The sequence below is a fragment of the Musa acuminata genome, chromosome BXJ2-11 (genome assembly GCF_036884655.1).
Source record: "Musa acuminata AAA Group cultivar baxijiao chromosome BXJ2-11, Cavendish_Baxijiao_AAA, whole genome shotgun sequence".
Classification (NCBI taxonomy): domain Eukaryota; kingdom Viridiplantae; phylum Streptophyta; class Magnoliopsida; order Zingiberales; family Musaceae; genus Musa; species Musa acuminata.
This window is the reverse complement of record NC_088348.1, coordinates 1,772,209-1,796,053: the sequence shown is the minus strand read 5'-3', so window position 1 is coordinate 1,796,053 and position 23,845 is coordinate 1,772,209. Positions and strand designations below refer to the sequence as shown.

Genomic DNA, 23,845 nt, shown 5'->3' with positions numbered 1-23,845 from the left:
ATGCGGTCCACCAAAGGGGGTTTCCCGATATTAAAGCCAGAGCCCTAGCCTGATCTCGCCAGACCGCGTTGCCTGTTGACCAAACATCGACGTGGACGATCTTATGCACCCGGGACTGAACCAAGCCATGCTAACTTCCTCCCACGGTATAAAGGATCATAGTTTTCATGATTATAGTTTTCAAAAAATAATCATATATAATTTAATCCCAGCCATAGAATCTTTTATGATTCCTGTTGCATACAGATGGTAGGGAAAATAAAAATATTCTAAACGAGCAAAAATATGAGCTTTGAAAGTTCAATTTAGAAGTTTCACATCCCAATTAATTAGTACAATGGTGATAAGTCTAAGGTTTGAATCTATATGTCACCATCATATATGTTATTTGATATAATAAATTTTTTAATAAAAAAATTAATTAGAAGACATTTTTTTGACACCACATTATGTATGCATTATGATGATTTATTAATCAAGCAACAAAGGCAACAAAATCTTAGGGAATGAGAGAATACTCTTCAAATTACATGTAAATATGTTCATATGTATCCGGATTTAGGGAATGGAAGAATACTCTTAAAATTACATGTAAATATGTTATCCGGATTTATGGTTTCCTCTCCTGTAACCAATGAGAATCCACTGGTTCAATGTCCTTAAATATTGTGTTTAGAAAGCTTAATCCAACTGAAAATTAATTAGGTCATTCTCAAATCAAAATCACGACACTATTTCTAAATAAGAAAAATTAATTGCATGATTAAGAATCTTGTTAATGTTCAAAGAACGCCAAAATCAATGATAAGTTTTCTCATGTATCCATTACAAATACTTCTATTTGATTGATTGGTTTTGTAGTACAAGATATGCTACGTATCATTTCGTTCACAATACGTGTTTACGTAGCTAATACTTTATATGACTTTAGTGTCCGACTATAACCAGTGGTTGAGGTGTTACATCAGTCTGACTAATATCCAATTCATCCCACCGTCCGCTTTCATTAAATAGGTCAATTATTATGACCTAACAAATTTGTGTTTATGTGCACATTACAATACCCTCCTCCTATTGATTTTGACTCATATTTGATGTCGAAGAATCATGAAATATATTCTAAACTTTCATCAAGAAATATAAGAATACATGTACATTATTAATGCACAAGAGACGACGGCCAGAGAGTTCAACAGGACACCGGTGGCGTCATGAGAAGGAACACATGTGCAGGTGGCCGCCACCGTGTTGCAGGGTGGCGGGTCGCAACCATGCCAATTTGCGGTGCCTCAACACCCGACGCATTGCACCAACTCCGTCGTCGCGTGGAAGCCACAGTCGCAATCCACGGCTTTGTCCTCCGCTCGCGAGAAAACACTACACGCTTTAAGTTCTTTCCATCACTGTGCTGATCTAATTCATGTCTCCGGTGGTTTCATCGGCATGAGTTGTCGGCATTAAATGAGTTCGTATGCTGACTCATCCTCAAGCCTCTTAATCTTTGGTAGTATCTATCTTACGGAGGATTTTTCTTTATTGTTTTTGGTCTTGATAGTTGTTGGATGATTCATCTTTTCCGCTTATCCCAAAAATTTATCTATATTAATTCTAATGTCAATTAGTGTAAATAAAAAAATATTATATAAATACATGAGTTTGTTCGATCGATCCAGGTGTAGACATCGGGTCCTCCTTCTCGATTTTATCATTTCGGAATATATGAGTTTCAAAAAATATCTTATCAATAAGGGAGATCTTACAGACTTATAAGTCTTTGATTCATATACTCATCGATCAATATGAAACTAAATGATCTTATCAATAAATTTTTAAAAAATAAATAAATCATCATCACTGTCGATAATAGCGTCGTTGCCGAGCAAACGGATTGCATCATGGCATCATCACCTTAAAATGTTCTTTTAAAGAGAGAGATGCTCTCACAGTCACACTCCACCAATGCATTATCATCTCCTTTGCGTGCATATGTAAAAATCATCTTTTTGACTTTACAGTCTTTTTCTTTTCTAGATTTCGAAATATCTTTATTAGTCATTTATCTCTTTTTCTTATTTTCTTTTTGATCTTATTGATTCATCCATACGGTCAACCGATCCAACAACAATAATGCCCGTAGCTGTAGCTGAAGTCCTTTTGACTTTTCCTAGGTGGGTGGTGTCCTTCCTCTTCAAAACTCTCTACTAGAATCTTTTTTCCTACTATCTGAAATATTTTTATTAGTCATCTTTTTTTTTTCATTGTGTCATAGTATTTATAACAAATATTATAATATAATATGTTATATAAAATTTCTAAAAATACTATATTTATAATGTAAACACAATACTCATTTTTTTTTCTTGAATTATATTATTATTTATTATTAAAAATATATTATAATTAGATTGACAGGTCTATACTATATAAGAGAGGAGAGAAATAAGATTGTTGGGAGCATTTTATGTGTTGGGCAAAATAGAAATGTTGTTAAAAAAAAAAATCTGAAAATGAAAGATATTTTTGGGAAAAAATAAAAAAAAAGTTTTTTTTTTTTGGAATTCGCTCAGATCTTTAAACCTTAAATATCTTTTTAATGCCTGATTTCATAATAAACACATAACGGAAACATAAAAAAGATATGAGTCGAATCTAAAACTGTTCAACAGCATGACCAGAGGATATCTATCCATCCATCATAATAATGTGTTCGTCAATATCAGAATATAAATTATGGGGAGTTTGGCAATGATCCTCCTCATGCTATTCTTGTGCAAAAGGAGCCCTGCCATTTTCTGTGTCCTACTCGTCCTCCTCCTCCTCATCCTTGCATGCGGAAATAAAGCTTCACACACAAAGCTGTTGTCACCCCCTCTCATGTATAATAATTAGTCCTGCAACATTGCATCAGCCGTCAAAGAGCAATCCGAGACAAAGTTGAGCACAGCCTCGCCTTCAACCACCATCTTTTAGACTCGCAATAGAGGTTTCCCGAAATCCACCCCCCTCACCCACCACTCGATCCGATGCATCCCCCACAGACCAATGTCACTGCAAATCCCCCTCCCGTGTTACCCGTCTCCAGGGTGGCCTCGCGGTAGCATCATCCCACCGGTTTGGTGTAGGAAAGAGAGTAGGACGGCGATAGGAGAAGCCATTGGAATTTAGAGCACGAGAGCGCACCCCGTTGCCCTGCTCCGCCTCCCTGCACCTCTATCAGTCACTCACACCTCTCAAGATCACAGCTTTGGAATCATCGAACGAGAAAGAGAAAGGAGAGGAGGTGGAACGAGAAGGGAGCCCCGCGGACCAGGTCGGTAAAGATTGGATTGTTCGGGGTTTTCCTCTGGTTTTCGCTTGTCTGTTTGCGCATGATTTCCTTTCTTTTCCTTTGGTAGATGACCAGGAAGCCCCTTTTGTTGTCATGTGCAATGTGTCTTCTGCTGCTGTACAACGGACATCAATCTCTCTGCAACATGTCGCCGTTCCTTAGTTCTCCTCCTCTCTTTTAATATCCGTACCATCGGTGGTGAAATGCCCGTAGCTGAAGTCTTCGCCTTGACCCCTTACCGTTCGAGATCTCTCATCAAAATCCAATCGTTTGTCGGGCTATGGGTTCGTTTTCCCTCAGCTCGTTCGGCGACCTCCCTTTTCCCGAGCAGGTCGCGGCGGCCACCCATGCATCGCTGCTTCTCTTCTTCTTGTTCTTTGCCTCTGCACGGCGAGTTTTCGCCTGCGCCATCCGCCGCATCCCGGCTCCCAAGGATGACGTCCGGAGCCCTCATCCCGTTCGTGGCGATTCTGGTTGCGATCGGTTTGTGATAGTCGGTTATTGGTTCAAGATCACAGCTTTCTGCTGCTTCTTCGTTTTCTTCCTTCAAGCGGCGGTCTTGGGGTATGAAACCGTGACCTTCCTTACAAGAGACGCTGAATCAAGGGATTACACTCTTCTCTACCTGCCTGCCGTGCAAGGATTGGCGTGGCTCGTCTTGGGTTCATCGGTATTCCACTGTAAATTGAAGGCATTGGCCAAGTTTCCATTCTTGATTAGGTTATGGTGGTTTATTTCATTCATCTTCTGTCTTTACATTGGTTACCTTGATACCAAAGGATTGATAACGAATTTGATTAGCCTAAATTCACACATACTAGCAAATTATGCCTCGTCACCTGCCCTTGCCTTCCTTCTCGTTGCCTCAGTTCGGGGTGTCACATCTGTAGAACTTTATAGGGCCCATGGAGACCTCAGGGAACCATTGCTTGCCGGAGAAGAAGAAGCGGGCTGTCTTAGAGTCACACCTTACAGTGAGGCAGGTCTTTTCAGCATTGCAACTTTGTCCTGGCTTGACTCACTCTTGCTGCTAGGTGCAAAAAGGCCATTAGAGATACGGGATGTACCTTTGCTAGCCACAAAAGAACGATCAAAGACTTGTTACAAGATACTGAATTCAAATTGGGAGAGGTTGAAAGCTGAGTACCCTGACAACCAGCCATCATTGGCATTGGCCATTTTTCGGTCATTCTGGAAAGAAGCTGCTTTCAATGCTATATTTGCTGGATTGTTCACTGCAGTTTCTTATGTTGGTCCATATCTGATAAGCTATTTTGTTGATTATTTGAGTGGCAACATAGCATTTCCTCATGAGGGTTACATTTTGGCCTCGATATTTTTTACTGCTAAGTTGATAGAGACTCTTACCACCCGACAGTGGTACCTAGGAGTAGATATATTGGGCATGCATGTTAGATCAGCCTTGACAGCAATGGTGTACAGAAAAGGGCTTAGGTTATCAAGCACATCCCGACAGAGCCATACAAGCGGTGAGATAGTAAACTACATGGCAGTTGATGTGCAGAGAATAGGCGATTATTCATGGTACCTCCATGATATATGGATGCTTCCACTACAAATCATTCTTGCTTTGGCAATCTTGTACAAAAATGTGGGCATTGCATCGGTTGCAACACTGGTGGCTACCATTGTCTCCATTATTGTTACAATTCCTCTCGCCAAGATACAAGAGGAGTATCAGGATAATTTAATGGCTGCCAAGGATGACAGAATGAGGAAGACCTCTGAATGTTTGAGGAACATGAGAATCCTAAAGCTGGAGGCTTGGGAAGACAGGTACCGCTTGAAATTAGAGGAGATGAGGAATGTGGAGTTCAAGTGGCTCCGAAAAGCCTTATATGCACAATCTGTTATAACCTTCATTTTCTGGGGGTCTCCTATATTTGTCTCAGTTGTAACCTTTGCTACTTCTATATTGTTGGGTGGTCATCTTACAGCAGGTGGTGTACTTTCGGCTTTAGCTACTTTTAGAATTCTTCAGGAGCCTCTTAGGAATTTTCCAGATTTGATCTCCATGATTGCTCAGACAAGGGTTTCTCTGGACCGGATATCTGGGTTCTTACAAGAGGAAGAGCTACAAGAAGATGCCACCATAGTAGTTCCTCGGGGCCTTACGAACAATGCTATTGAAATCAAGGATGGAGAATTTTGTTGGGACCCCTCATCTGCAACACCAACACTCTCTGGGATACAACTGAAAGTTGAAAAAGGCATGCGTATTGCAGTTTGCGGCATAGTTGGTTCTGGCAAGTCAAGTTTCCTGTCTTGTATTCTGGGTGAGATACCAAAAACTTCCGGAGAAGTAAGTAATACACCAAAGATTGACTTTATAGTGTAACTCTTTTCTAGGTCACTTTTGACTTGTCTCTCCTATTCCAGGTTCGGATAAGTGGCTCTGCAGCTTATGTCCCTCAGTCTGCTTGGATACAATCCGGAAATATAGAGGAAAACATTCTTTTTGGTAGCCCAATGGATAAGCCAAAATACAAAAGAGTTCTTCATGCTTGTTGTCTGAAAAAGGATTTGGAATTGTTATTGCATGGAGATCAAACCATCATTGGTGATAGAGGTATTAACCTGAGTGGTGGCCAGAAACAAAGAGTGCAGCTTGCTAGAGCACTTTATCAAGATGCAGACATTTATTTACTTGATGATCCTTTCAGTGCACTTGATGCTCACACAGGAAGTGAGCTATTTAAGGTTAGGATCCACAGCTCTTCCTCATTCGGTCCCTTCTAGCAACCTGACTCCCACAACTCATGTAATTTTGCAGGAATACATACTAATGGCATTAGCTAGCAAGACTGTAATCTATGTTACTCATCAAGTGGAGTTTCTACCAGCTGCTGACAAGATACTGGTATGACAAGCTTTAGATATGTTCTACTAAGTAATAACTCATTTTATGCATCTTCAATTTCAATTTATTGTTGCATAATATGAAAAAAAGTCCCTCTTTTACATTCTTATAAAGATCTTATGTTCTTGTTGGCTGTTATATAAGAAAGCTGCTGAAGAATTCTCTAACAGTTTAAATAAAATTGTCAATATCCCATCTGTCCTTTACCTACTTCATTCCCTAAACTTCAACCAACAAGATCCTCCATTTTTTTTAATCACCATCAACAGTCAAATCGTTCACATTATTGCCAATTTTCTTGCAGCTGTTTCCCAGTGCTTACAGCGTTATATAAACTTATTTTTTCTCCCCATTATTTGCTTCTAAGTTTCACAGCTAGTAACTAGTATTTGCTGTTATCAAGAATTGACAGCCAACAAGTTAAGTGGTGAAGTTGGTGTTTTGTTCCCATTTCTGGTTGTATGAAGTTAAAAATGCATCAACCTTATTCTCATTGATATGCTGAATATTTGTTAAGAAGATTACTGCTGTAAGGTAAATGATTTTGTGAAAAAGGTTCTTTCTTGAAATTGATTGATCAACTGCCATTGCAAATTGATTGGACCTTATTTGCAATATAAATATTGATACTTGAATTACTGAATGACCAATCTGAAAAAGGACAGCCTTGTAGGAGTTATTCAGGTCCATATACAAAAATTTCACCATGTTATTCTTAGCTCATTTTAACTGCTGCAGGTCCTGAAAGATGGTTGGATAATCCAGGCTGGAAGATATGAAGAGCTTTTGCAGGCTGGAACTGACTTTAATGCTTTAGTTTCAGCTCACCATGAAGCAATTGAAACAATGGATATTTTGGAAGATTCAAGTGAACCCGATAGGAAAAGGTTAACATCAAGTCCAAGCAATATTGATCAAATGAAAAGTGAAGCACCGGAAGATGAACTGCCATCTGAGAGAAAAGCAATAAAAGAGAAAAAGAAAGTGAAACGTATGAGAAAGAAACAACTGGCTCAAGAAGAGGAACGAGAAAGAGGAAGAGTTAGCTTAAAAGTATACTTATCATATATGGCTGCGGCATATAGAGGAACATTAATACCGTTAATTGTCCTTGCTCAGATTATGTTTCAGGTGCTCCAAATAGCAGGCAACTGGTGGATGGCATGGGCAAATCCTCAAACTAGAGGCGACAAACCAAAGACAAACAGTGTGGTTCTTTTAGTTGTCTATATGAGCCTTGCTTTTGGGAGTTCGCTGTTTGTTTTTATAAGATCTGTTCTTGTAGCTACATTTGGCCTAGCAGCTGCACAGAAGTTGTTTCTAAGGATGCTTAAAACTGTCTTTCGAGCACCAATGTCATTTTTTGATTCTACTCCAGCTGGGCGGATCCTGAATCGAGTAAGTAATCATATTTGGTGTTATTATTTAACATGTCTATCATGCGTTATTCTATATTTTTCAACATTGTTTATCATCTGAATTTACAAATTATCAGGTCTCTGTGGATCAAAGTGTTGTGGATCTTGATATACCTTTCAGACTTGGTGGTTTTGCTTCAACAACGATACAACTTCTTGGTATAGTTGGTGTAATGACTAAAGTTACTTGGCAAGTTCTGTTTCTGTTTGTCCCCATGGCGATTGCTTGCTTATGGATGCAGGTAATTGATTTCTACAGATCTATTGTCTGACAGTATTATTGACAATTGTCTGGAAAATGATGCAATGATTATCTTCAAGTCTATGTGTTTTGCCAATGGTCAGATAATATCTTTTTGAGAAGTCATGATAAGAGCATACATTTGTATTTTTTAGCAACTTATTATGGGATGGTTCGTGCCAAAACAAAAGCTTAGGAACTCAAGCCAATAATCAGTTTTTGATGCAATGATAGTTCTTTTTTCTTGTGATGCTAAAAGGTCGGTACAAAAAGATCATTCTGATTTTGTATTCCATGGTGTCATATTGACTCTTTAGCTTTTAGATGCTAGATAACCAAAGCTTCGATAAAATGATTTTTTTATATTGTTTGTTACCTGGTAAGAATGTTTATCTCCAAGTACTTTCTTTTGGAATTATCATTTATTATGGCTAAATTAATTGGTAGTGTTTACAAAAGTGAAAAAGGGAATGGAGATATGTACTCCCAACGGATGGGTTCTAAACATTTCGGTTAATTGAGATTAATGTAGGCATTCTAAGAAAACAAATATTACAAAGCCTCAACCATTAGTCAAAGTATTTGTTTCTCCTTATTGTAAAGCTGACAAAGTTGTATTTCACCTGTATATTCTTCTGTTTGAACTGTGGTAAAGTTACTCTTGTTATCAAACTGTGGTAAAGCTGACAAAGTTACTCTTGTTATCGAATTGTATGTGTTCTTTAAACAGGCATAGAATGAATAACATTCAGTACCACCCATACCTGTGATAATCTGGGAGGCACTGATTTTTTTTTTTTTTTTCATTTATGATGGTTAGTTATTTGATTTTTGGTGGCATTCAAACCGTCCTATTAGAGATAATTTGATTAGCTTTGGCGTAAGATACCAATTTTTGAAAGCTTTTGAATGGAAACTGCAAGAATGTAGACTGAGGTGGTCTTTCTATGAGTTTCACTCTTGAGCTGTATAAATCACATATAATTATGGTACTTAGGTTTAACATGCATTGTTCTCCCATCTGTAAGAAGTGGGATATTTGCTATATACATATTTGGGATATACAAATATTCACATTTGTATATTTACTATATACATATCTGGAATATTGTTAAAGTACATACATTATTGGTAGATGCTTAGACAGTTTTAATGAAATTAGACTAGAATGAAAAATTTTGCATGAAGTACCAAAGTAAAAGAACTTTTAGCATGAACAAATGTGAATTTTAATTTCTGTCGTGCCATTGTTTTGGTTGATATCTGGAAGTGTAATTGCGACTTTCTTCTGGATTTGAATTGTGTTGTTTGTATGATATGAATACAAATCAGATGGTAAACTTGTGGGTCATTCCTCAAGTACATGAATTCTTGTTGAATAAGTTTTAGCTGATAATTCTACTTGTGCAGAAATATTACATGGCTTCATCGAGGGAGCTAGTTCGGATCGTTAGCATCCAAAAATCCCCAGTAATCCATCTTTTTGGGGAGTCAATTGCTGGAGCTGCTACTATTAGAGGCTTCCGTCAAGAAAAACGTTTTATGAAGAGGAACCTATACTTGCTTGATTGCTTTGCTCGTCCATTCTTCTGCAGTATTGCAGCAATTGAATGGCTTTGCTTGCGGATGGAATTGCTCTCAACTTTTGTATTCGCTTTCTGCATGGCTCTCCTTGTTAGCTTCCCACATGGATCTATCGATCCCAGTATGTATTCTGTGACTTCTAAATAATCTTCAGCATTCTGATAATTTGTAAATTCTTCCTGATACATGACTGAACCCTGATGAAACCTCAACACCAAAACCCCACACACCCCACCCCCCTTCCTTAATATTTAAAATGAAATGAGTTTTTGTTTTTATTTCACTTGACATGTTAGTGGAAAGTTCTATTTCCATGACATTTGCTTTGGTATTGAAGGTATGGCAGGTCTAGCTGTAACATATGGCTTAAATCTTAATGCCCGTTTGTCACGGTGGATATTGAGCTTTTGTAAACTCGAAAATAAAATTATTTCTATCGAACGCATACGTCAGTATTGCCAAATCCCAAGTGAAGCACCACCTGTTGTCAAGGATTGTCGACCTACATCTACATGGCCAGAGACTGGAAAACTTGAACTGATTGATCTCAAGGTGTGTATTCAGAACTCATTTCTGTTCTGCTAACATAATTGTCAGGTTCATTACTACATTGATCAGTAAGTACTTTCAGTATATACTGTTGTTTGGACCTTCTATCTTGTGTTATCTTGACAGAGCTATAATTTGTTCCTGGAACATTTATTATCTGAGTATTAAGAGTACTTCCCTTGTGTGGATTTTCACCCTGTTTAATTAAGTTCCCTAGGTTTATCATCAACTTGCTGATTTAATTCCTGGGCATTGATAACACACCTCACTTTTTTTCCATTTAAAACATCTTGTTTCCATCACTTCTAACCAGGACAACTGGCAGGGTAGTTATGCATGTGAAACATTTTATAATGAATCGCAAAACCATTTTCCTTAAGAGAACAGCAAGTCTTTCTGATGACTTTGCTAAATTCGTTATCTTTCTTTCAAGTTTTCTCTTCCATATAACTAAATTGATGTCTGATAGAATTACCAGTTCCTATCAAATGGCACCTTATTTCGAGGGAAGAGGATCATTTTCAAGAGATATAAAGGGAAGAGGAGAAAAAGAAAGATTAGAGAGAAGTGACAAAAAAGAAGACTTACAATTGTACTTACAGAATAAACTTCAAGATAATGTACAGGGGGCTACAATTATTATATATAGATAACCTGAACTAGTCTTGTCTAATATATTCAAAACTAAAAAAATATAAAATAGTTATATATTCCTTTATTGGGATGCTGGAACACCCTTACCTGCTGGGACAAGCTTCTGTGGATGCACTATGTTATAAAGTTATTGATATGGCATGACTGGCTCCTCTTATAGCCGTCCAAACCCAATAAGTAGCTATAGTCCGGATGCTTCCATGTAGTTACGCTCTTAGCATGGCCGGCCTTGGCCCCCCTTTGATTGACCCTTGAGTGGCTGATGGATGCCTTTTAATGCTGGTGACAATAGACCAACTGCAATAATTAGTTCATAGTAACAATATGTTTGTTGACAGAGCAGTTCTATAGCAAAATCTGAAGGTATAGAAGTCAATGGTGACCCATGCAAACTAGATAAACATCAACTTGTGGGCATGTGTGCTAGTCTTCGTCTAGTCTTGGTAATGAAGTAAAATTAGATATGATAATGTGGATCACCAGGTTGTCTGTCACCATGGGATGGGGAAATGATGAAAAATTCTGAGGTAAGAAAATGCAACTAGTCATGCAATATGAACTTCTGGATTGTAGAAATGCACACTTACAAACTTAATGCATTCCTACAAGAACTTATGCAACCACATGGGCACATGATCATCAATCTGTGAACCTTAATATAAAATGAAGTTCTTGACATTTTATCTGTCTCTTCGACTGATTGGATGACCAGTAAATTATTAACATGCTATTATATTTGTTAGAGAGCTAGAATGAATTCCTTTAACTTAAAGTAATTCATTTCTTAGGTTGTTGGTGCTCTTCAGCCTTCCTTGCAGTTGGAAGAATATCTTATGAAGGGTTACTCAAGTTGTATCATTTTGGATCTCGTTCATAAGTGCTATAACTTAAAGCAAATTCATTATGGCCACATCTGATGTATTACATCGTTAGCATATCCACTCTTCTTTCCCGTTGTTTACTTTAATCATACATTCTGATTCCCCTTAATGTGAACTTTGTTAGTGATCTTTATTATTGTTATTAGATATATTGTTTCTAGTTATAGGCCAATGTTTGTTGCCAATATGTCGTGATGGCTAGATTTTAAGAGCACCTACTGAAAATTCGATTTTGAGTTTGTTCTGTGAAGTATCTTTAATAGGATTATAATAGGCAACTAGGCATTTTGACCATTGAGATATGTCCAATGGACATTTTGTTAAAAGACTTGAACATATACCAGTAGCAGTTCTTGTGAGTACATAGTTAATTCTAGCTTATAAGAGCAGAAGAAGAACAAACATAGGGTTATATGTCACAATTAACTTGAACTACTAAAATATCTTCCATCTCTTGGTCCTCAAATTAGTCGAACATGTTTGTTAGTGGGTGTCACCCACCTTAGAACATTGCTGTTAATAAAAGTATGTTCATGTTAAACTATAAAGCTACTGCACTCGATCTTTTTTTTTCATATATTTTTTGTATTTGACTTGTGTTATTCTCATCTTTTTTGTTCTGTTAGTTTTCAGATAAAAAAGGTGCATTGACATGTTTTGTCACATGGGCCATATGCTTTCTCCCTCTGATTGATGGAAATCACATTGTTACTGAAATATTTTTGGCAATTTATCCAGAACGACCGTACTTTATGGGCTTTTACCTAGGAGTGTGCCACTTTTCAGAATTTACTTGGGATGCTTTGAGAAGATGAAAGGACAAGTATCCCTTGTCCTTTAAGGATTATTATATTGTTCAACCCAAATTCGACTTAAAAACTCCTAAAGTACCCTAAAATAGAACTAACGAAATCACTATTTACATTATATTTGTCTATTATATTTAAGATTAAAGTAAGTTGGACAAACTTTATAGTATTACATTTATAAATGAATTGAGTTATAATTGATTGCAGAATCAATCTGAAAATGTATTAAATTCATCCTAAAAAATATCCTAGAATCACTTAAACTTAGAAAAACCAATTGAATCATTATGTATCCCATAATTGGCTACCATGTTAAAAAAGTGAGGTGAGTTGGATAAACTTTATAGTATTTCACTTGTAAATGAACTATGGTACACTCGATTATAATAGCAAGATGAAAGAAAATTATGTTACATTGGATTCTGTACTGTGTTTCATTTATGGGGGTAACACCATAATGTTTATCCAACTCATCTCAAACTTTAGCCATCGAGGGAAAAATGATATATATTTTAACACCATTGATTTTTTTTTTTATTGATTTTAGGAACTTTTATAGTTTAATTTGGTACATGTTTGTCTTGATTCTGCAATTGAATATAGCATAGTTCATTTATGAGTGCAATACCATAAATCTTGTCCAACTCGCATGATATAAATATGATATAAATAATACCTAAACTTTCACGATTGAAATATCATTTGGTTTTCTATTTTTTATAATTCTAGGGATTTATTTTAAGTTTAATTTGGAAGAAGATAAACCAATTCGGTTCTTTTGAAGGTTTAGTATATCAATTCAGTGGCACTTTAGATATTTGAGCAGATTGGAACATCCCAACTAAATTCTGAAGTGGAGGCTCCTAGGTAACAACCCATAAACTGGGGTTCTACTGGGTAAATCACCCAATATTTTCCTGCACTATAGGTGAGTGCTTTTATGCTTATGTTGGCAATAGAGTTCTGCAAGGTTCTCTCTCTCTCTTGTAGAGGGTTGTAAAATTGCACCGTTTTCGAAATATTTTCCTCCCCAAGTAAGTAATGCTTTAATGCATATATTGCAACAAAAATTTGCAGGGTGCTATAGGTTAGCACTATAACATACTAAACCTAAGCTCTCAAATTTTAAATCCGTACATTATTTGCTGTAATATCAAAGTGCAAGTTCCTAAATGCATAAGGCATCCTTGATCATCATGAAAGATGTAACAATTGTTTGGTAATGCAAGTTCTTAATGTTGTGATCTTTCAATGTAGACTAAATTTTATCATCCAAGTTGTGCCGCTCAACCAATTGTGCAAACCAGACTTGGAAAATCACTTCTGCATAGACATAGAGCATATATTATATTGAGAATAATTCACTTATTTTCAGCCAGAAATGTTGATGATATATTTAGAAGTTTCTCTTGCTTTAAATACTGGATATGCTTTATTTTTCACTGACAGATATGGTAACAACTGACTTGATTTTTCTCTTAAATAACAAAAAAGGTGCGTTATAAAGACACCTTACCTATGGTCCTTCATGGTATAACCTGTGCATTTCCTGGTGGGAAAAAGATTGGAATTGTTGGGCGCACTGGAAGTGGTAAATCTACCCTGATACAGGCACTGTTCCGTTTAATTGAACCTGCAGAAGGCAAAATCATCATCGACAACATAGACATTTCTACCATTGGCCTCCATGATCTTCGTTCTCGACTTAGCATCATTCCTCAAGATCCCACTTTGTTTGAGGGTACAATCAGGGTTAATCTTGATCCCCTTGAAGAGCATTCTGATGATGAAATCTGGCAGGTAAACTAATCCAGGATCCTGAAACTCCTTGTGCACTTCTTTCTCTTGACATTGTACTATGTTCTGAAACTTTTTCCCTCTTCAGGCACTTGAAAAATGTCAGCTTGGAGAGGTGATCCGGTCTAAGCCACAAAAGCTCGATGCTCCAGGTATGTTGCCCGTTCATGTCCCAAAAGGCTGTTCAGCAGTTTCTATCGGTAAATACTAGGGTTGCAAAAGAATTTTTCTGGATTGTCAGCTTAAATGAAGATGAAAATAGTATTTCTTCTCAACTATACAAATGTTATCAGGTTTCTTATATGCAGGAGCATCTTTGAGAGGCTTGACCCACAGAGAGGTTTTACTACAGAGGCCACTAGATACATATAGATTAACATATTTATTTATTATGATATCCCTCATTTCTTTTAATTACATGGGCTTGTTTATGATGAATTTCCAGGTAAAACTTTCCAATGAAAAGTAAATTCTCAAAAGCTTTCTATGTGTGATTCTTGCTCTGTGATGTGCAACTAGAAAAGACCGCATATGTGTTTATTAGCTTCAGTCTGCTAGCTCCAAATTATAATTGGCTAATAACTGTCACTTTGACCTCTCCAGTTCTGGAGAGTGGAGACAACTGGAGTGTTGGACAACGCCAACTTGTTTCGTTGGGCAGGGCTTTGCTGAAGCAGGCTCGAATATTGGTGCTTGATGAGGCAACAGCCTCGGTTGACACAGCTACAGATAACCTTATTCAGAAGATTATCCGAAGAGAATTTGAGGATTGTACAGTCTGCACCATTGCACACCGTATCCCTACTGTTATTGACAGTGACCTGGTTTTGGTGCTTAGCGATGGTAAGTTGTTTATCGAGCCAAACTCCTAATGAAAAATGGAATTAAATTACTAATTTACGAATTTATTAGTTGACTTTTTGTTCGATAGTTCTTTAGTGCAAAAAAAAAGGAGAAAGCATAAAAGATACCTTCTTTCTCGTTTATTTTCTCAAAAACTTTTGCTGGTTTCTTTTATAGTTTTCCTTTGAGAAATACTACAGTGTTTTGCTGGTGTACCGTACCATACCAACGTTTCGACCCGGGCTTGGTACCGGTACGGTGTACCGCTCGGTACACCCAAGTGTACCGAGTACTGTAGCACTGCTATAGCGCTACAGTACATTGCCACAGTGCGTATCGGTACCGGGCGGTCCGTGTACTGCTGGCTGTCGGACCGGTATGTACCGCCCATACTGGGCGGTACGATCCGGTATTGCAGACCTTGGTTTTATTAACATTGTATGGAGTCAAAAAGAGAATAAAGTAGTTCACAGTAGGTTCTCATATAGCATATCTTCATCTGCTCATCCCCTTTGCTTATTAATGATGTGATAAATATAGATATTTCTTGTCTCTCTGCATGTGGTTAATACTTTCAACCAATCTACAAATTTGATAACCTACAACACAAGAAAATAATTGGAACCTTAAAAGCTCCTAATCTGTTCATTATATTTCTGCAAGATAGGTTGTCAACTTCGATGTAGATTTCCAACTGTTGGACTCATCTTACTTTATTATAATTGATGCATCTCAGGTAGAATCACCGAATTTGATAGTCCACACCGGTTGTTGGAAGACAAGTCTTCGATGTTTCTCAGGCTAGTTTCCGAGTACTCTACAAGATCTAGCAGTATGTCAGATGCTTGAGTATATGGGGCTATGGACGAAGGTAGAAGGCAAGGACTCATGTTCTAACTGATGACACTGTTCCACTGCATCCGTGAAGATCAATATCACAGGTAGTTTTCTAACCAACACGAGGAAAATGATGAAAACATACTGACGGCTGGGATAATCTCGTTTAAGAGCTACAAACTCAGAGTTGGGACACTTGCTGTATAACGGAGCTCAAGAAATCGGCCACTTGAGGTACAAGAATAAGGCATTTTTTGATATCATGTTTGAAGTGTTATCCTCATTTCTCATTCCCCGGTAAGGCTAGAATCTATCTGTAACGTGAACTCCGTTCTGTACCAATAAATCAAAGTCATCTCAATGAAGAAGTAATTGTTCTCGGCTAACAGTGTTTCTTGCTACCCTTTCAGCATGCAGCTTCAGTTATTTGTTCTTATGCTTTCCACTTAAAATTTCAATTCCACAAGGTGTATCAGCCTCCTACTTTCGACCTTCAGATTCTGAAACTCCAGTCTTCGACTATGTTCTTGTGAAATTGTTTTGTTTGGTTTTCAAGGTGCTGTTTTTTGTGTTTTATTTGAAGGTTAAAAACATGTTTTTTGTTTCATGTACCCCTCGAGGCTCATCCCATTTTCTTCTCTCTTTAAGATTCTTGGAAAAAATATTTTGCTTCTGTTAAAGGTACATAATGACAGTCGATTTGGATCGCTTCATTGTATTCCGTCACAATCAAACTCATCTCTCTCCTTATACATTCTTTCCCTACTGGTTGTAGCTATCTATCGTCAACAACTGTCAAGTGACACTGCATCCAAAACAAGCACTGGCATATACTCTCAGGTTCCATGTTCTTAATTCTTCAGGTCTCCTGTGAGTTTCCATCTCGAATGGAACTTTGAGCCTTTGGATGCGATTGTAATCTCTCAAGAGAACTAGCTGGACTCCCCTTCGGGACTTCGAATAAGCATAACATGTCAAGATGAATCGAATGAAATGTACACACTTTAAATGACTGCCTTTGCGTTTTCGTTCTGAATCGGTGAGATGTTAACAATGGCGAAGGTAGCTGCTGAAAGCCTCTTAGTCTGAAGCAAACTCCAATAAAATGACACCGAAAAAATTATTTGTGGGAAGAAGACGAAGCTTCTTTGGATCCCAAACAGGACCACGCATCTGTTAGGCTTACAGAAACAAGAGCAAGCCCAAATAAAATCCAATGTAGATTAGTCTGGTAAATATAAGAAAGCTACAAAATATTACAAGCTTCAACTAAGATCTGGCTCAAAGCAGATTGCAGGAAGCTTCAAACCACATTATACACACATAATATTTGATAATACCAGCTAAAGACGATATAATCTTTTATTGCAAAAAAAGTTGTTCCATTGTAGCAAATATATTGAACATGAACCTCAGCACTGACAGATAATAACTCAACAAAATTCACCTACTTTGAAACGGCACAAGACATTAGAGCATTGCAGAAAGTCTGCTTGCCATTGGCCATATTCATGAAGATAAAAGAGTTTTCGAGCCAGATAGTGGAGATAAGCCTTTCGAGACAATAAGGTGATTCAACACAACATATATATGTAACACCAATGCAAAGGCCGCCATCCGATAGATTGATCGGAAGCATTAAAATACCAGAGAACCTCTTTAGAAAATTGCTGGTTTGACGGTATCAATAGCTTCAGTAGTGGTTCTTAATTTACTAGACCGATACACCACCCTCTTTCTCAGCATCAGGAACATTGTTGTAGCAATAGAGGTCGTTAGACATCTCCCAACTCCAATCCTCTTTCCTCGACATGGTCATTGGAGGCCACCTGTTGATCCTCACATGGTGATCCCAGATTCGTGCCTCGCCTATATAGCTGGTGATGATTATGTGCATTCATGACCTCCCCATCCTTTATCATCAGGATCTGCTTCCTGAGAACCATTTGGCTGGAAGTAGCTGTGGATTGGAGGGCCAGTACCCATCGATGAAGGATCAAGGTTCTGCCAATATTCTGGAGCAGTCTGTTGATTGAAGATATCAAAAGAGGGGGAAGAGGAAAGATAAACACAAGTAAAAACAGTTCAAATAATTATTTCAAGTAAATGAAACATCGTCCTTCGCATCACTTTCTTGACATGCTATCAAAGGCTATGCTTGATGTTTTCAAAATCTTGACATATTCCAATTCTACACTAAACATTTGACCCTAGCCCGATTAAGTTCTACACTAAACATTTATCCATTCAGAGGCATTGATGCTCAGATGTCCCCATAGGAAAGAATAATAATCATAATAATAACTTAGTTGATCAATAAATTCAATACACAAATGAGCAGAGAACTTATACATGTTAGATATTGGCTATCTGCCAACCAAACATTCAATATCTGAACTTTCGACCACCAATGAGAAGAAAAGTATATGAATATTCAAGATCATGGCTTTCGCAAAACAAATTAACTGGATTTGCAAAAATAAGAAAGAATGTTTGAGGTGAGAGCGCTAGTTACTCCAGCACTACACCATGATCCAGCTGCTACTAGAGTTAAAGAGTGTGTAGAAGTGCATACCCACTAAAAATGAAATTCCCAAACATGATCACAAAGGTCCTCCTCCGCGATGCGAGTCCGAAAAGAATAAGTGATAATGAAGTGTTAGAATGCTAGTGTATCCTAGAACAACACACACGTTCACATGCAAACGAGGTGATCATTGGAATTGGCATTAAACATGTCTGAACTCAACAGCAATGAACTCGGTAGAAGATATCATATAAAATGATATAAAAACGTGGCCTTGTCTAATCTACAAGAATATGGCAAACTGAAGATAGCAGATACAATTAATTTACTTTGTGGAGACTAATTTTTATACTAATCAAGCAAACACATATGCACAAAGTGACGTCAAAACAAGCTACTAACTACTAAGATTAGTCTTTTAGAAATATCTATCCCTTGACAGAAACTCATTAGCAGTAGACAATCTGAAAATGAAGTCAGAGCCATATCATGATTAGATATGGCCCAGAACAGTTAGATTGGCTTTTGACTTCATATACTTTACATGCCTTGAAATTAAGATTACAATTTCCAATGGTGAGAAGATGAGGACTAAGATGCGCTCTTGTTGACCTTACACCATGGGTTTTGTCCACATTAGATGCATGATAAAATATCAGTGAAATTAAAAGGATTTCGATATCTAGGCACTTCAAATGCATTGGAGTTCAATAGTGTTGATCTCATAAAAAAAGCAGCTGGAAATCCTACCCTTCTTTAGTATCTTTACAGATTCTCTATTTTTAGTATACATATTGGTCCATGTGTATAAATAATTACATTTCAGGTACTAAAAAAGGTGGAAGCAAAATCAATTTCAGTTTATTATACAATTTAAACAGATCCAACAGTTGAAACTTCTGTTGAAATTTTAAAATCTCTTTAAGATTATCAAAACAGAAAAAAGGCCCTAAAACTAAATTTCCAAAAGAATGTGTTATATTTAAAGGAAAAGATACAGCAAACCTTGCAACTTTCTGTTTGCTTTCAATGTTAATGTGGGACGCATATGCCAATGATATCGATTTAGCATCATGTTCATTATTGATTTAAACAGAACATGCATATACATCCAACACACTCTCTCAGACCTTTCAGGTAATGGCCATTCAGCTATATTTCTTCATCTTCATATAGCTTTAAGCTGTTCATCGTTTGTTCCCGGAGGGTTAGATCATCTGAACACCCCATCAAAATTTTTTTGAAATCATTTGCTTAACTGAAAACTAAAGTGGTTAGATGAAGATGGAGTCTACTGATGGATGGTTCAGTGAGGGAGATTGCATGCTCATTTCTGATGTCACACCAAATATTCACAGCCACAGTTATCGCATAAATGGTTGGATATGGATCATGTCATCATGGTTTAGTTATGTATAAGTTTTACTCTTCAGCCCTATATTAGAAACAATTTTAGATCAAGACAATTTAAGGTATACAATAAAAAAGATAATTGAAGTAATTACTGTACCAACCATATCATATATCTGGCAGAAATTTCTTATAAAACATACAAAAGATCTACATAGGTTAATCCCTAATCCACATTAAACCTCTCATACCACAAGTTTATCTTAACTCTAATCAGCCACATCAAAATTTTATATCAAAGAACAGAGGTGACGAATATTTTGTTATTTGTGCACACTATATTCAATCTAAAGGCTATCCCTTACTCTTTTTGCATCCATGATGGACATCGAATGGGCTGCTAGTCTTGACGCTATGTGCCTTCCCTTTAAACAATTCCTCATACTGACACAGGACCAAATACCATCAAACAGTAGTAATTTTATTGAAAAGAAACCTGACGATAACACACAAGAGAGTGTCACTTCAAAGAAGAAGTTACAGCTCAAAAAAATAAAAAAAGAGAATTGCATGAGAAGAAAAGGAAGCCAAGTCTATGAATTAGAACGTATGCAGAGCCAGGCAATAATCTCCTGAATCCCCTTCAGTTAGTGGACCAAAGAGACGGAATTTCTCACGGAATCATATTGCAATACTTCGAATCCCCCCCGAGTTACCTTAACGAAGGGTTCAAGAACTGAGTTCACGTCGGAAGACAAGAGAAAGGAGTCCGCTTTGGCGTAAATAAAAACCAAACCTTTTGGGCCCAGAGAAAGTCGCTGGCGGCGATCTCGTGCCATCTGAGAGATACCAGAGTGCGCCGTGCCACGCTGCATGCGTCAGAGGACTCGAGTATTTTCATCATTATATCCGGCCCTAGCGCCGCCGGGGGATCCATCGTCGCTCTCATCTCCTCCTCCTTCTCACCGTCACTTGCCGTCTCCTCACTCGAGTATCCCTTTCCATTGATTCCACTCCGGGTCCGCCGTTGGGCTCCGGCCTAGCGTGCCGCCTTTTGTTCCTCATAAAGCTGCTTCCGTCTCTCCCGATTGCTGCCAATGACCGCTCAACGGAGAGGGCCGACGAGGCAAAGGCGCACGAAGAAGTAGGGGTACAAGGTATTCGGCGGACACCGAGCACGGCCTTCCAGAGACGCGGGCCACCGCGAGGGTAAGATAGTGATTTCACGAATAAAGAACGTTGTTGATCTTTGCCACGTTGGCACAAGCGCGGACTAACATGTGGTTTCTCTCTCACGCATGCGGGTCCCACTTAAGTGATGCTGGGCGGACGTCATCCACTATTTTTGTACGGCTGATTCGACCCGTTTCGGTAGTTCGATTCACAATTCCATGGTCAAGCACAAGCATCCGTTTGATCGATCGCCGATCACGGCCGTCGGTGTCAGATTGGACTCACTGGATTTGGTACTTGTTTTTTGATCATGCATAGAGTGCAGACATCCACAGATCTCCGAGGAACTGTTTTAATCCTGACCGTTGGTGCGATTGGAGAGTTTATCAGTGCCGTTGGTGCCAATTTCTAGCATAACTCTATTCCAACGGAAAATTTGTTAATAATTTAAGAATTTTAATTTTATTTAAATTAGTTAATAAAATTTTAATTAAATTATAACTCCTTAGTAAATTAGGATTTGTTTCTATAAATATATCTTGAGTCTTAAATTTTTTGTGAAAGAGAGAGTTAAGAGACTTTGATCGCTAGAGTTAACGGTGATATCTAAGGTTTCTAAAGATAGTTGAGAGAGCTCTTTAGGCTTATGTGAGAGGTGAACAAGAAAAATCATACTTGAATAGGGATAACTTAAAAGCCTTGTAATTAATCTCATATATTGAAGAATCTATTTTCTTCATCAATGTAGATAGTAATTTGTCGAACCATGTTAATATTGTATCGACTTTTTGGATGTTTATAGCTTGTTGATCTTTCAAGTTTTTCTTTTGATTTTTAGTCTTTCTCCTCTTTCTCTCTCTCCAACAAAGTGATTTTAGAGCTCAAAAGATCTAGCGATTAGGGATTCAACAATGATGTCATTAGTTGTTTTTGCTAGTTTTATTGTAGAGAAATTTAATAGAAGAAATATTTTCACCCTATGATAAAAAAGAGTGAAATATCTTGTTCAATAAGATCTAACAAGAATAACGAAAGGGTCAGTAAGCAAACTAGAAAAGATGATTAATGAAAATTAGGAGGAGCTCGAGACAAAGTATATAAGTACTATTCATCTTTGCATGATTGATAATATTATCAATAATATTTTTGATGATAACTTCATCGTGATTATTTGAGATAAGTTAGAAAAGTTACAAGTTATATCTGAAGTAAAAGTTATATAAGAATAGAGAAAAACATAGACTTGGTAAAGCATCTGAATATATTTAAAAAAATATTAGATCGATTGAAGAAGTTGATGTGAAGATAATAAGACATTGCTTCTTATGACTCTTATAATAACTTTGAGTGGATGATAATATATAGAAAAGTTGTAGTAACTCTAAAATAAGTTAAAGAAGTTTTAATGTCTCATGCTACTAAAAAAATGGATAAATTTAATAATATGGATGATAAGGCATTAGCTATTCATGGTAGAGGTGGAGGTCGACGATGAGAATTTTTTAATAAAAGTATATCTTAATGTAACGGGTTGAGATAAGAATCAGATATTTGGATAATGTTTAGTATTATAGATGCAAATAGTACAAGCATATAAGTGAAATTATCTAAAAGAAAGAAATTAAAAGAAAAGACTAGTGAGTGCTTTTTGTGATGGATAATGATAAAAATGTCCTCTAATTATTAAAGGTAGCAATGCACCATTTTAGAAGAGTTATTTTATTGATTTTGCTTGTGTTAATGATAAATTGATTAGTACGTTGAGTCTATTTTATGATTCTATGGTAAAGATCATGGGTGTTAGTAAGGTAAAATTTAAAATGATTCATAGAGCGGTATATATTCTAGAGGATATGACTTGTGTTCCAAAGATATTAAAGAATCTAATTTGTTTGAGTCTTTAAGATTCTTACGGTTACAATCGAAAGACTAAAGGTGGAGTTATAAAAATTACTTGGGGTTATGCATAAAAACCATAATATGGTATTATTAAGCGAAAGATTTTAATACAAAAATATGAAATCAAATAACAAGGTGTAAAGATTATGATGTGTACCTTTCAACGTTATTTAGAAAAAAATTTCACTTATCTACGAGCACACTATTGTCGGATCCAAGATCTATAATAATATCGATATGTAAGGAAAATTATATTTACCTTCTCTTCTCTTTCTATTCTTGAGAGGACCACTATAATCAATAGATTTAGAGACAAAAAAAAATATGAGAGAAGATCTATAATCTCTTAATCATATCGTATATCCACACATTCGTATACTCGTATATTCGTGTATTCAATTATTGTATGTTTGTATTGTGTTGAGTCCTTTGGAGGTTCTATTTATAGGCAAGAGCAGAGGGTAAATCCTATCATAATTGAACTTTCTTTCTATTGACGGATAATCGTAATCAGAATCTAATCATATTTATAATATATCTTACCAAATCAGATAGAATCACATAATCTAACAATATGATCTTGACGAAAGGAAGATAACATCAAGGGTTGGAAATAAGTTGTATGTATAAGGGATGGTAGTTATCCATGATAGCAAACTTGATAAAAAAAAAAGAAAAAAAAGATGATACTCGTGATTTTTAGAATGTAAATAATTATGAGGGAAAAAATTCGGAATCAAATAGTGCTACTGATTTGGTTCAAGCTACATAGGATGCATTGGCGGGTTTATTGAAATGATGGATCATGAACTGATTTGATTTATACAGTTGGGTAAATTTTTTAAGCCAGTAGTCTAATTTTCATAGGAGAAATAAAGTGAAAATTATTTCCCAAGATATAGATTGTTAGCATTGGTAAATGTTTTTAAGAGTTCTAATTATATTTAAATTAATTAGTAAAATCTTAATTAAATTAAAAAAAACCTTAATGAATACAGATTTATTCTTATAAATTTATCTTGAGTTTCAGGGTTTTGATGACTTAAAAACTTAAGGTATTTTCGTTGCTAGTAA

At 36.7% G+C, this 23,845-nt stretch overlaps 1 protein-coding gene and 1 long non-coding RNA gene across 4 annotated transcripts; one reads left to right on the top strand and one right to left on the bottom strand.

Annotated features, from left to right (window-relative positions):
* The first annotated feature begins 2,759 nt into the window (after positions 1 to 2,759).
* On the top strand, positions 2,760 to 16,208 carry LOC135627726 (ABC transporter C family member 5-like). Of its 2 annotated transcripts, XM_065133921.1 has the most exons (12): positions 2,761 to 3,310; positions 3,396 to 5,651; positions 5,729 to 6,049; positions 6,123 to 6,209; positions 6,948 to 7,607; positions 7,705 to 7,869; positions 9,279 to 9,573; positions 9,790 to 10,004; positions 13,840 to 14,145; positions 14,231 to 14,294; positions 14,746 to 14,985; positions 15,722 to 16,208. In XM_065133921.1, exons 2-12 carry the CDS (start codon positions 3,609 to 3,611, stop codon positions 15,832 to 15,834), a joined length of 4,509 nt encoding a protein of 1,502 aa, XP_064989993.1. In that variant the 5' UTR covers positions 2,761 to 3,310; positions 3,396 to 3,608; the 3' UTR covers positions 15,835 to 16,208. The 2 variants fall into 2 exon arrangements, with proteins under 2 accessions (XP_064989994.1, XP_064989993.1); XM_065133922.1 differs by lacking the exons at positions 14,231 to 14,294; positions 14,746 to 14,985; positions 15,722 to 16,208 and adding an exon at positions 11,444 to 11,573 and having other exon boundaries at positions 2,760 to 3,310; positions 13,840 to 14,023.
* Positions 16,209 to 17,159: 951 nt separating this feature from the next.
* Positions 17,160 to 20,884, bottom strand: LOC135627951 (uncharacterized). 2 transcript variants are annotated; one of them, XR_010492734.1, is made up of 2 exons: positions 20,065 to 20,884; positions 17,160 to 17,847 (listed from the first exon to the last, which is right to left on the bottom strand). It is a non-coding gene; the product is annotated as an uncharacterized LOC135627951 (long non-coding RNA). The 2 variants fall into 2 exon arrangements; XR_010492733.1 differs by having other exon boundaries at positions 20,496 to 20,884.
* Between the last annotated feature and the right edge of the window lie 2,961 nt (positions 20,885 to 23,845).